This window comes from Jatropha curcas, chromosome 1 (assembly GCF_041381405.1).
Source record: "Jatropha curcas cultivar XTBG-Jc1 chromosome 1, XTBG_Jcur_1.0, whole genome shotgun sequence".
Taxonomy (NCBI): domain Eukaryota; kingdom Viridiplantae; phylum Streptophyta; class Magnoliopsida; order Malpighiales; family Euphorbiaceae; genus Jatropha; species Jatropha curcas.
The window spans coordinates 324,306-339,085 of NC_143151.1; the positions used below are offsets into that span (position 1 = coordinate 324,306).

Consider the following 14,780-nt stretch of genomic DNA (forward strand, 5'->3'; position numbering starts at 1 on the left):
TATGTAAGACAGACTTATATTCACCAATGAAATTATTGAAATATTTTTAAATATTATTAAATTTTCAAAATTGAAAATTCAACGGAATTTTGGGAAATATTAGCCGCGCAGACTAGGCACGAGAGAAAAGCTCTCGGATTCGATTCCCACTAAACACACTTGCAGAGAATGGTGAAAAGATTTTAATTATTACTAATCCCGAGCCGAATTAAACTGTCCTGAAAAATTGTTGCTGAGCAGGAAATTCTACAGTATCACACATTAAATTCTACGTTAGGATACGGATTGATACTGAATGTTTTCTACAAGTTGAAAGATGCATTGTAGCTAACTATTGTACTACGTTTTGACACAGTCAAGCACCAATAGTAAAAATAGAACAAACAACACAACCAAAACTTATATTTATTCACTAGTACTAGAATGTGTGTATTTTTAATGAATAAAAAAAATCATAGATCCAAATATTTTTAAACTTCAAAAATCATGGATGCATTTTTTTTTTTTTTTGTTGAGAAAATTCATCATTTTTCATAAATATATATGTAAAATTCACCAAATCCCTTGATAAGGAGAGCCGGTTCTCTTTTTTTTTTTTCTCACCTAGATTGTGTCAAATAACTAAATATTAATTAAATGATTAATCAAATAAATATTTCAATAATAACAATTATTAAAAAATTAAATAAATTAAGAAATGTTTATTAACTATTCATTTTTTTTATATATAGAAAGTTTAATTGGCCGAAATAACATTGTGAACTATACAGTATGAGCTAGCTCTCCCCTTTAAATAACATTCACCAAATTTGCGATAACCTTTATGACGGAGAAAACTCGAACTTTCTATATTTTCCACAAAAGATAAAAAGACTAATCAGAGAACACCTAATTAGTTTTATTGACTATTCACTGATGTTAATATTAGTATTAGTATATGTAAATTGACAGGTTATTAAAAGTCTTCAACGCGTTAATCAGAAACTAATAATTTTTTTTCTTTTTAATTTTTAAATGGAAATTATGATGTTATTTCTAATAGCAAAGACTTGGTCCGTCAGTTGACTGACTTAACATACCAAGTTGGAAAAGTTGGCCTTTTATTAAAAAATGAAAACGTTACGAATGACGTTTTAATTATTGTTTGATATTACTCCTAGTCAATTAATTGGATTTGACCCCTTTAAACATTCTCTCCTAAACCAAAATGATATCCTAATTACATGACTACCTACCTAAAATCATAACTAAATTCCAATAGCATTGTAAAAATAGAAAAATAATTTTTATTATTCATAAAAATGTTAAAGCTAATTTTCTTATATATATTAAAATAAAATCCAGTTTAAATGATTCAAAATAAACTATAATATATTATTATCTAACTTTATAAATTTTATTATTCTGCTGTAAATTTTAATTATAATATTTCTAACTTTATAAATTTAAATAACTAAAATTATTGACCTGATTAGTGCTAATTTACTGAATTTTACATTTTTTTATATAATATATTATTATCTCGTTAATAAATTTAAATAAACATAAATAATATATAGAGAACCTAATGGCTCTCCTAAAAACTAAACATAAAATAAAACTATTATAACTAAATAGCATCACTTCACTGAAGTAATCAGATATTAATAAAAAATTGAAAATTAAATTTAAAAAAATGGATTGACCTATAAAGTAACTAGTTAGATAAATTTTTTTTTTTTAAATTGAAAAGTGAACTTAAAAAATTTATTGACCTTTAGAGTAACTAACTAGACAAATTTTTATTTTTTTATGCTCCCGGCTTGATTAGCTATAAATTAATTGTTTATAACAAAGACAAATTGCGGTATCAAACTCTAAGAGATAAAGATTATAATTTATATAATAAATTCTCCATAGATTACACATAATTCTAAATAAAAACAAACCAAATGTAAAGAAAGAAGACAAAATACTCTATATAAAATAAAGAGCTAACTCTCAATGCAAGATAGATACAAACCATGAGAAAATACCGAAAATATAATTGATATAGATATGATAAATTCTGAAAAAAATGATAAGATGTGTTTTGTCGAGTGTTTGGAGAGAATTGAGAAAAATAATGAAAGAGGAGAGAAATTTTATGATTATCTGCCTCGTCCCCTTTTCTTTCTATATATATAAATTTTTAAAATATAAACTATTGGTATTAGACTGTATTACTAGAGACCGACTAAATTCAATTCGAGATTTAGTCACATTTAAAACTTTTTATCTCTCCTGCAGGTGTATTTAGTGGAAATCGAACCGATAGATTTTTTTTTACATATCCAGTCTGAGCCGCTGTGCATATATAAATTTAGAACACAATCCGTTAGTTTGTTTTTGTAGATGAGACAATAGAGATTAATGGAGGATTTTCAGAGATGTTAGAGGAGTTTGAGGAGATATAATTCATACTGTGATTTCAATAGATTTCTTAGGGATTTATGTTTTATATAAAAAATATATATGAAATATTTAGAATATATTCTAGTATTATCAAAGAGGTACGTCAAACGAATATAAATCAATAATTTATTTAATGAAAAATATAAAAATTTATAAAAAAAACGAAATATAAAGACTGGAATGGACCCTTCTTCATATCTACATACTTGATACTTTGTGTTTGGTGAACAAAAAGAAAAAACAAGTAAATTTAACGAAGAAGCTGGATTTACATTAGTATCCATATCCTATCAAGTTTTATAGGGAAACTTTTTTTGGAATTTAGTGGAACAACAGAAAAATTCAGTCACGTATACATATAATTGCAAGCAACTGGTAATTGTTACTGTGTTTTCTCGCTTTGGTTTGCTTTGGTTTCTTCTTGTCTATGGCTGCCAGCGCGAATCCTTCAGGGAATAATCAAGAAGGTGCTTCAGCTCAAAAAGTTCCATCTATTGATCTCTACATAGTTTTCTCTTTCTTTAAAACTTCAAGTGCTCAAAATTGGTGTCAAGATTCAAGGAAGCTGCTCAAGCTAATAGTTGACTAGTTTTTATTTCTAAACTCTCTTCTTGTTTATTATTCATTGTGGAATTATTTACAAGTTTAATTGAGTTTAATTTATTTACTATGTCGAACTAAATCTTTTTACTGGATATATGATGTAGCTTGACTTCAATTCCAGTTTATAATATTAGATTTGATTTTCTTTATTCAAATAAAATTTATTATTAATCTTAATGCTTCTAAGCGGAGTTTCTCCCTTTGATTGATTTATTTCATTAATCACTGTCAAGAGAAGGATTTTTGATATGAACAGGATAATAAATTTCATAGGAATAATAATTTGATGCGAGAGCTAGATGGTTTGACTCGTGGTAGGTTGTCATAAAATTAAAGGCCTTAATTTGTGGATTCCTCAATAATCACAAGAATTTAATGATTTAATCTATGTTTGGTTGCGTCATTGACAGATGGATAATTGAATTGGGTTAAAATAGCTAATAAAACATCGAGAGAGCTTTTTAGCGATTTTAGGGTTATTTCTCCTTTTTCAATAATTAAAATTGATTATCAAACTAATAGGATAAACTGGATAGAATTAAGTGAAGTCAAAATCTCTAATAACTTTCAAACCTTGATTTCTTTTCAACAAATTCTTGCTTGATCTCATTCTTATTGTTTTTACTTTAATTCTTTTATTTTCAAATACATTCTCTTTATTGTCGTTTAAATAATAATAGGTTAACACAATTTTAATACTTGGTATACAATTTTTATGGAACGATACGCTACTCACTTCTATTACTTGTACAATTTCGTACACTTGCTCAAAAAGCCTGTCATCATTTAATTCTAATTTTAGATTGGAGCTGTCTTGTTGATAAACTTAAATATGTGTATTTCCATCTTCTTTTTTTTCTTTATTTTTTTTGCGTGCTATTATTATTTGTCTCGAGATAGATATTTCATTGATTTATATATTTTTTGTCCTTCTCTCATGAGAATTTAGAATGTATGATATTTGATTTTATTTAGTTAGAGATAGATATGGATTTTCTACAAATGAAGGTTGACAGTGCAACACATTACTAAATTATTGACCCATAGTTTTGGAAACTCGTCTATACACATCACATGTATCAAATTCTTAAAAGGCAATTTAGGTATAGAAAATCCCAGAAAAGTTATTTTTGACGTCCAAATCAGATAAATAATTAGTTATCATTACGAAGATTTATATTTTTTATTAAATATCATCTTCAAACAGAACAATAAAATGTTAGTTTTCGATAAAAAATACATTAACATTCCCAACTTATTATTGTGTAACTAACATTTACATCCCTCTAATTTGATAAAATAACTTTCAGGGCCCTAACTTATGTCTTTATATGATTATGATTCCCTCCATTCGGAAAAAGCTCCATTTGCCGTCTATTGTGTAAGAAAGATCTGAACTGCCCCTTATAATTTCTACTCATCAGTGAATAAAATATCCAAAATATGTATCATTTTGCCTTCTTTAAAGCTCGAATTCAAGTTTGAACTTGGTTTATCAATTAAATGGGCTTGAATAGGATCAAACTCATCTTGTTAAGTTTGTTGAATGAACTCAAATGAACTTTCTTTAAGATTGAATTTCTTATTTTCGAGCAGCTCGCCAACAGTTTAGCTAATTTAGAGCTTCTAACTTCCAAATAAAAATGAAGGTGACCAAGTCAAATATTATCAGTGGAATATTAATTATTTGTTCTTAGACAAAAACGTGTGAGGTTGATATTCATCTTAATATCAAGGGAAGACTTGTAGTCTGATGCAAAACTTAGGTTTTGTCAGATAAATATTAACTATTTTAGTAATTGTTAAGTGTTCTGGCAGCAGTCAAATTCTAAGCATTAATATAAATGTTATACTAATGAATACAATAAATAATAAAAGTAAGATTTACGGGTTGTAATTCAATTGGCACCGCAGGTTGGATATGTGAGAAGAGCTTTCGGATTCCATCCTCACTAAATACACTTGCAGATAAGGGTGAAGAGACCTTACTGTAACTAAATTTCAAGCCAAATTAGGCTGTCTTTGAAAAATTGTTGCTTAGCAGGAAATTCTACATATCACACATAAAATTCTACATTAGTACACGGATTGATACTGAATCTTTTTTACAAGTTGAAAGATGCATTGATAGCTAACTATTGTGCTACGTTTTGACATATATAGTAAAGCACCAATAGTAAAATAGAAACAAACAACACAACCAAAACTTATATTTATTCACTAGTACTAGTTTGTGCGTATTTTTAATGAATAATAATAATAAAAAAATCATAGATCCAAATATTTTTTTAAACTTCAAAAATCATGGATGCATTTTTTTTATTGTTGAGAAAATTCATCATTTTTTATAAATACATATGTAAAATTTACCAAATTTGGAATAATCTTTATGGCGAAGAGAGCTCGAACTTTCTATATCTTCTACAAAAGATTAGTTTTATTGACTATTCACTGATATTGATATTAGTATATGTAAATTGACTGGTTATTATAAGTCTTCTTTGTGTTAATCAGAAACTAATGAATTTTTTTCTTTTTAATTTTTAAATGGAAATTATGATGTCATTTCTAATAGCAAAGACTTGGACCGTCAGTTGACTGACTTAGCATACCAAGTTGGTAAAGTTGGCCTTTTATTAGAAAATGAAAACGTTACAAATGACGTTTTAATTATTGTTTGATATTACTCGTAGTCAATTAATTGGATTTGGCCCCTTTAAACATTCTCTCCTAAACCAAAATGATATCCTAATTACATGACTACCTACCTAAAATCAATTAATTTTTAATTGATTCAAAATAAACTATATTTATTATATTTATTTACCAAATTTCTAAATCCATGCAGACAAAATTTATGAAAATAAAACATAATTAATGATCAAATTAAATCTAAAAAAATTAAACTTGCTCTTCTTAACATCATAGAAACATTAACACAATTTATCTCTTATTACAAAACTACGTACCTTAAACATCTCCATTAATCCTATGATTAAAATCTTATCGGATGTTAATCATCCCACTAATCTACTAATTAATGAAAATTCTTGCTTTCTAGATTACACTAATCTACTAATTAATGTACAATTGAATGGAGTGGCTATGAACTTAAACTTACTTTCCAGATATATAAGGAACGCCATTTTTAGGAGCATCACCTTGTAATCCAGATATAATTTCTGTCATATCTCTAACCAACATACGATCTTCACCATAGCTCTCATAGCACCTTCCCCATCTCGGATCTCTACAGACCTATTATGTGTATAAAGCATATCATGAAATGTATAAATAATTTCATAATTTAAGATACACAGTAAGTTAGGGCCCTAAGAGTTATTTGATGAAGCTAGAGGGATGTAAATGCTAGTTACACAATAATAAGTTGGGAATGTTAAGTATTTTGTTTTCTTATCAAAAAAACCGGCTCTAAGATGATTTGATTGTATTACCGCAATGCATGGAGCAAAAACATAATTAATGCCTGTTGCTCTAACTTCAAGAGCAGTTGCAGCCCCAATCCTCTTCACAAGATTAGGATCCCTGCAATAGAATTTTAGATATAAGGTTCTTATCATAGTTTACAGAGAAATTATAATCTTATGGTAGGAGCAATGCTTAGCATGAATTCTACATTTTAATCTAAAATGGTTATTGCATAGTTGACAAATTTCAGTGATTATAGAATCAGATTGTCAAGTATTGATCAATGCTTTGAAGGCTGACAAGGGTGAGCAAACTTTGGAAAATACTAAAAACCCAACCCAAACCAAATTATTTTCAATTTTTAGTTCGGTTATTTTCAGTCTTTGGATCGGTTATTATAAATATTTATTCTGAATCGTTTGACCGAATCAATGAGTACCGAACCAAAGTGACCGGTTTGGTTAGGTTTCTGAGCTTATTTCAGTTTCAAAGAAAAATTATTTCATTCTTTTTTTTTCCTGTGGTTCGGTTCGAATCCGAATCACCTGGTTGCACAGCCCTGTTATCTCATTTTGGCTTAGTGGTTTTAAATTCTAAGTCTTTCCTTGGTGCGATTCGAGCAAATTTCATCTGTATTTGTTAAGAGATAGCCGAACCACGTTGATCATACAATTGCAAGAGCATTTATTTCTATGTCTGATTTCCAACGAGATAGCCGAACCAGGTTGAACCATTTTGGAACCAATTAAGCATTCCAATCCAATCCTCTGGAGTAGCCAAAGGCTTTAACTACAAAAAAAATAGCATTTTGCGACCGACAAATCAGTAGCAAAATGCAAGAAATCGGTCGCAAATTTCAATTAGCGACCGATCTGCGACCGATGTTGGTCGGTCGAAAAAATGCTCGTCGCAAATTATTTTGCGACCAATTTTTTCGTCGGTCGCAAATTAGCGACTGATAAATCGGTCGCAAAATTGAAAAAATCGGTGGCAAATGTTCGTCGTGTTTTCCGTTGGAAACGCTGTCGCAAATTGGTCGCAGAAAAAGTCTGTCGCAATTATGAAATTCGATCGCAAATTGTAAATTTAAAGTTTTTATTTTTGGTCGCAAATCGGTCGCAAAATAAAAAAAATAAAAAAAATAAAAATTATTATAAAACCATAATTTTTTTGCAACTATGAAAATTGCCATATATATATATATATATATATATCACAAACACAATTTAAAAACAATATAAAAATGTAATTGTTATTATACTGAACAAAATGTTAAAAAACAATTAGAAAACTAAAAACCATTGTCTGCAGTAGTAAGAGCAAGTAGATTTCCTTCCTTATTGAATCTCAAGCGAGGAAGACTCTGAAGCAGTTGATACAATTAAGTGCCTAGTTTTACAAAAATGAGCATCTTGCACAAGAGCGCTAGAATTAATCAAATAACTAACCGGCAGTCCACCATCCGCATCTGTGCTTGTGAAAACATTGGTATTATCGATATCCCAAAACTTTATCTAGCTATCTTCACCTGCAGCCAAAATGTGGTTTTGTGTGGTGTCAAACTGCACTACACCTGCAATTGATTTCTTTCTGAACCCAACATAGTGCCTCTTTATCGCTTCTTCACTTTCGTTCCATTCAACTAGGAAAGAATCCCCCTCTTTACTTGTTCCACAAGAGAATAATCTGAAAGAAGGGAGCAGAAGTGACAAATAATTTGTTAAAAAGACAAAAATAATTAAAAAGGCTAAGTAAAATGGCACCAAAGATTTGACAACAATATGCCAAAAAAAAAAAGATCTAGAAACAATAAACAAATTATATTACAAGTTTAAATTAATTAAGGTTCAATTTTAATAATTCGATAATATTACCTACTACCATCAGCACTGTAAAGCATTGTAGTGCACCAGCGGCCTGGTGCATCATAATCAACTCTAGGTCCCACATTATCATATAGCCAGGCCTTTATTTTTCCATCAATAGCAGTTGCGAATATAAACTGCAAGTTCACAACTCAAAAGGTTAACGCCACTGTAACATGTCTTCTATAATTAATTTAAAATGTAATTGATATTATACCGCTAAAAAACCCTATTGGTAGATTGGCAGCACCACAAAGAATAAGATTCGAGTGGTTCGCTTTGCTACAACAAATATGTTGGAAGAAAAGGAGCAGGCCTAATAGGCAGAGAAGTTGGCACAGTCATTGATAAGGAATTGCAGAATATGCACCCTATATATCAGTGGCATTACAAGTTTTAATGAATCAAGGTAATTATGGATTATTAGGGTAAAAATCTTAGGCTAAATAAGACAATAACTGATTAGCCCTTTCATTTTTCTGACATACCTGAATGCTTTCTTTATGGTGAGGACATATAGAATAAACTGGAGCCTCATGACCTTCAAAATTAAATAATTTCCGTCCCCCTAAATCCCAAACCTGTTTCATGTCTTACATTAGAAACTCCATGTTTTAATTATCCTCCTGTGAAAATTAATGTTTTACCTTTATTAGCTTATCATCTCCACAGGTTACAACACACAGTTGTTTGTTTGGATGAGCAAAAGCCAAGTCATTAACACCCCCAACGTGAGCATCAATCTGAATTTTTTTTTTTTTTAAAAAAGGGCAAGTAAATCCTACAGTTGCAAATTTTGCCTCACATGATTTGCAGGTATCAGAGCTCACCTCTAACTGCTGGCGTAGATCATTTGATCCATTATAAGCATACAGGTGAACCAAATGCTTATTAAATGCACCTCCTGTAGCATAAAAAACAATAAGATGACAAAAAAGCTCCTTATGGTGCCAATTTCTTATTGAAGGCCACATACCCACAAGACTTCCATCAGAATTCCATGTTACACGGTTGACAGAAATTGGTGCATCTTTGACAAAGGACGCCTGCAAGAAACTCTCAAATATAAGGAGCAAAAACATTATCGCTTCAAATTCTAAAGTACTGCAATAGATGTATCCAATGCAACCCACAGTTTTTATTTCTAAACTCTCTACGATTAAATTCTACACTATCACACATTAAATTCTACGATTGATACTTAATGTTTTCTACAAGTTGAAAGATGCATTGATAGCTAACTATTGTGCTACGTTTTGACATAGTCAAGCACCAATAGTAAAATAGAAACAAACAACACAATCAAAACTTATATTCATTCACTAGTACAAGCACGTGTGTATTTTTAATGAATAAAAAAAAAAATCATAGATCCAAATATTTTTTAAACTTCAAAAATCATGGATGCATTTTTTTTATTGTTGAGAAAATTCATCATTTTTCATAAATATATATATGTAAAATTTACCAAATTTGTGATAACCTTTATGGCGGAGAGGGCTTGAACTTCTTATGTCTTCTATAAAAGATAAGAAGACCAATCAGACCACACATGATTAGTTTTATTGACTATTCACTGATATTGATATTAGTATTAGTCTATGTAAATTGACCGGCTATTATAAGTCTTTATCACGTGTTAATCAGAAACTAATGAGTTTTTTTCTTTTTTAATTTTTAAATGGAAATTATGATGTCATTTCTAATAGTAAAGACTTGACCGTCAGTTGACTGACTTAGCATACCAAGTTGGTAAAGTTGGCCTTTTATTAGAAAATGAAAACGTTACGAACCACGTTTTAATTATTGTTTGATATTATTCTGAGTTCGTGTTGATATTTCTATGTAATGGGTTCGTCGACAAGCAACTTTTGCAGCTCATACTCTAGCTAGAGCTTCAAAAAAAAAAAAAAAAAAAAAAAAAGGATTTGGCCCCTATAAACATTCTCTCCTAAAGCAAAAGGATATCCTAATTACATGACAACCTACCTTAAAATCATAACGAAATTCCAATAGCATTACAAAAATAGAAAAATAATTTTTATTATTCATAAATATGTTAAAGCTAATTTTGTTATATATATTAAAATAAAATCCAGTTTAATTGATTCAAAATAAACTAAATTTATTATATTTATTTACCAAATTTCTAAATCCATGAAGACAAAATTTATGAAAATAAGACATAATTAATGATCAAATTAAATCTACAAAAATTCAATTTGCTATTCTTAACATCATAGAAACATTAACACAACTTATCTCTTATTACAAAACTACCTTAAACATCTCCACTAATCCTATGATTAAAATCTTATCGGATGTTAATCATTGCACTAATCTACTAATTAATGAAAATTCTTGCTTTCTAGCTTGATTTTGCACCTTGAGTAGTGAGACCAAAACCATAGGGAAAAAGAGGATCATAATGTGCATCACCAGAAATCATGGGCAGCTGATCTACGGACTTGAACCAAGTTCGAGACAGCTTCCCACTAAATCCATAGTCTCCGAAAAGCACATCCGCAACTCCATGTCCTTCAGTTCCTGGAAGCCAAGCGGCGACAAGAGCATCTATTTGGGGCATGTATGGCTCAATCACCAAAGGGCGGCCGGAGATTACAACAACAACGCATTTAGTGGTGCCACAGACATTGTTGATCACAGAAGGACCTGGTTCTGTTATTGTCAGGTTGAGATTATCTCCGTTTGTTTCTGCATAAGGAAGCTCTGCAATAACAACAATGGCGTAGGAGAAGTTGTTGGCCTTGATAAAAGCAACTTCAGGATTTTCACTGTAGGTTATTTCTGTGCTTGGATCAACAGCAGCTGAGATTCCACTAAGAATAGTGGTTCCTGTTACATTACAATACAACATCAACAACTAAGTCTTAGTACAAAACTATTTAGGCCGGCTATATGAATCGTTTATTTCAAATATTCGCGGTGATCAAATTAATATCAACACAAAGCAAAGTATTAGCCGGAAAAAGGGTTTTAGTATCTACCGGCTGTATAGTTGTTGCCATTAACGCCTTGCCAAGTGATAGTCCAACCACCACACTGATAGCCCAGATTGCTGGCATGGGTACCAGCAACAAGAATCCTGCCTGCATTTTTAGGTAGAGGAAGCAATGGGGCATCTGCGTTCTCTCCATTCTTCAATAGAACAAGTGACTTCCTCACAGCTTCCCTTGCCAAATCTCTATGAGCCTATTTATGAATAGTGAGATTGATTCATAATCCATAAAAAAGAAATTAAAGTCCAACATTAAGTTTATTAACTAAACCTGGCTTCCAAGGTGGTCTGTAAAGCTCTGATCAGCCCATGGATCTTCAAACAAGCCTAGAGTGAATTTTACTCTTAAAATATTTTTCATTTAACTTGAAAATTAAACCTAGCTCCCTCCTCATTCATGATAGTTAAAATAAATCCATTATTTTTTTTTAAATTATAAAACACAATAATTTATTTCAATGATATTATAAACTAAGCACATTAAATGAATAAATTCAATCCAAAAGAAAAAAAGATTGCACAATTCAATTCATTAAAAGGGACATTAAGCATTTCAAAGACCTAACTCCTCCTTGTGAAGTTTCCAACGAATATTAGCTAATGCTGATTTCTCTTTTGCTCCAACCCACTCAGCATTAGCTTGCTTCATTTCCTCTTCAAGCTTTTTCCATTCTTCCAAGTCTTTTAATGCTTCTGGATTAGGTTTCTCCACCTGAGCAACAACATTTTTCTTTTCGACGAGAAGCTTCTCTTTCTGAGCGGTTAACCGTTGAATTTCAGTCTCAATTTTCTTCACTTCATTTGAAATCTTTGAGAGCTCAGAATCCAAGGAACTACGTTTCTCTCGACTTTCTGCTAATTTTGAATCAAGCTTTGTTGTTTTCTCCAGAAGAGATTTCCTACGATTCTCAGCTGCTTCTACAGTGGCTTTAGCAGTAGGGATTATTTCTTGAAACTCTTTTAATCGAGAGGCAAGATCTTCAAGAACTGTTTTCTTTTGCAAATCGTTTGTATTTGGAATAAGTGTACGGATTATTTCTTCAATATTGCCAAAGACGTTAGCCTGTTGGATTGCCTCTAATGACATGTTAAAGAATCCTGCCAATGCTTCATTTTCTTGCTGCAAATTATCAGGCTGAGGTGAAACTGAAATATCATCAGTTGAAGATGATCTTTGGGTTGTAGTTCTGCTTGAAAGCTCTGTTAGGAGACTCTTAGATTTTGTTAGCACATCTTGGGAGGATTCTTTAGACTCAACCGAGGGATCCTGTCATGGCAGCCCAAAAAAAAATGTTATTTTCTTTTCAGAAAGAAAATTCAAAAAAACTTGTCTTTTAATGGAAAGAATTACCTTTGGAAGTTCCTTTTCCTTAGCGATGACTGGAGGAGGTGGTGGTGCCTGGATGCTTTGTTGTTCAGGTTCTTTTGTCTCGACTGATACTGAAGGATGCATAACATTGCTGACAGTAATTTCAGCTTCTATTAGAAGAGTATCGTCCACAAGATAATTTTCTTTAGGATCTCCTATATTGCTAAGAGGAACAAAATATGGGAAACCCCAACCAACTACATTTGCATTGAATTCAATTGTTGTTTCTGCAAAATATACATAAAGTTTAAGCCATATATATAGTATTGGCTTAGCCTCACCAGAATTCAAGACGTGAACATATATAATATCAAAATAGGTTATGCATTAGATATAATTACAGAGGGTAAATCCTCCTCTAGTCGATAAATTCAAATCTGAGATCGTCCGCTTTTTTCATTAGTAGAAAGTTCAATAAGACTGTTGGTTTAGGTGGCTTAGAATCCCACATCGGGAAAATTGGAAGGGAATAGTGAGTCCTTTGCCTATAAAAGGAGCCTACCTCCTTAAGTTTTAATCATCCCAACTTGTCTTCCAATACCTAGTAAGTTAGAAGTTTCTCTCTTCTCTAAATTTGTATATTTCTTATTTATTGCTTTTGTGTTATTGTTTGATTAATTGCATGTCTAGATAAATTCTGTCAAATGACACGAATTTAGTCTAAGGCAAGTGGATTTTAAGTGAGACCATTTGTGACTCCTCCACTTATCTAGAAATTTACTTATGTACAGTAATTCACAAATTGTTTTTTGGCAGAAAAAGCTCAATTTCCACAACAAAGACCACGTCAATTAGTATAATAGAATAATTATTAATAATTCACAATTTCTACTTAATTAACATTCTCGAAGGACATTACAATCCTTTCACCCATTTTTCACGGTATAGCTGTACCTAACACAAATTGTGCAAAAAATGTTTTCTGACTAGACTGGCTATTGGATTGATTAATAACTGCCAAACTAAAATTTGCTTTTCTGCTCCATCCAGAAGGCAAATTTGCTGCATCAGCAACTGCCAGATATATTGACAGATAATCATCTACTTTGTTTCCTTTTGGGAAAACAATCAAACGCCTGATAAATTGACAAAAACAACAAAAATAGGAAGATATTTAACAGGAAGACATTAAGCGTTAATTTTGGAATTGTTACTGCAAATAATAATTTTGAATTAAAAAAAAAAAGAACTTTCACTGATTAATGAATAATAATTTATGCTTTGTTTTTTTTTTTAAAACAAAGTCAGTTTTTCATGCATAAAAAACTATATTACAAACTACTCATAGATTTTGACCCATAATATAATATTTAGGACTCAATAAAACACACAAAAAAAAAAAAAAAAAAAAAAACCAATGGAACTGATTATATGATTCAGTTTGATTTTAGTTTTGATAGAAAAAAATTAAAAATTTTCTGTTTAGTTCGGTTTTTATTATACTAAACCAGGAAATCCAAATATTTTAAAACCTAAATTGATCTAATAACTACGAAAAAAAAAATCAAATCGGACTGGTTTAGTTAAATTAGTTTTTTTTTTTTTAATTCAAAAATTCTGTTTATTCCGTTTAATCTAGTTGAATTCAGTTGAAACAAACTAACCAAGTTCTTATTCTAATAATATTAGCTACAGGTAGCCAAGAAATTATACCATTTACAGGCACAAACAATAAATATATCTGAATACAGTTTCTTGACAGTAATCTTGGAAAAGTTTTTAATTGTCCATTGGAATTTCGATGAAACAAGCTCAACCACATTACCAGTAGTTTTTTTATATGCAACAAGAAAATAGCAATAAAGTTTGGAAAAAGAAAATATGAACAAATTAAAATAAAAAAAAAAAGCTTGCGGCTATGATATGATCAAATAGAAAATTTCATATATACCTGCCATGGCTTAGTTAATGACTTTTGGCTCTAAATGCAAAGTTCTTCACAATCATATGATAATAAACATTCTTCTGCCATATATATATATATATATATAAAGCTCTCTTATTCTTTCCCATCTCTCACTTTTCCATTTTAATGATTCCTTTCTTTTGCTTTTTGATGATA

The 14,780-nt window shown here is 30.4% G+C and overlaps 1 protein-coding gene across 1 annotated transcript; it reads right to left on the reverse strand.

Annotated features, from left to right (window-relative positions):
• Positions 1-11,813: 11,813 nt before the first annotated feature.
• Positions 11,814-14,670, reverse strand: LOC149498713 (uncharacterized). The gene is made up of 3 exons (XM_089718726.1): positions 14,610-14,670; positions 12,701-12,945; positions 11,814-12,616 (listed from the first exon to the last, which is right to left on the reverse strand). The coding sequence occupies exons 1-3, from the start codon at positions 14,614-14,616 to the stop codon at positions 11,903-11,905; spliced, it is 966 nt and encodes a 321-aa protein (XP_089574852.1). The 5' UTR covers positions 14,617-14,670; the 3' UTR covers positions 11,814-11,902.
• Positions 14,671-14,780: the final 110 nt, after the last annotated feature.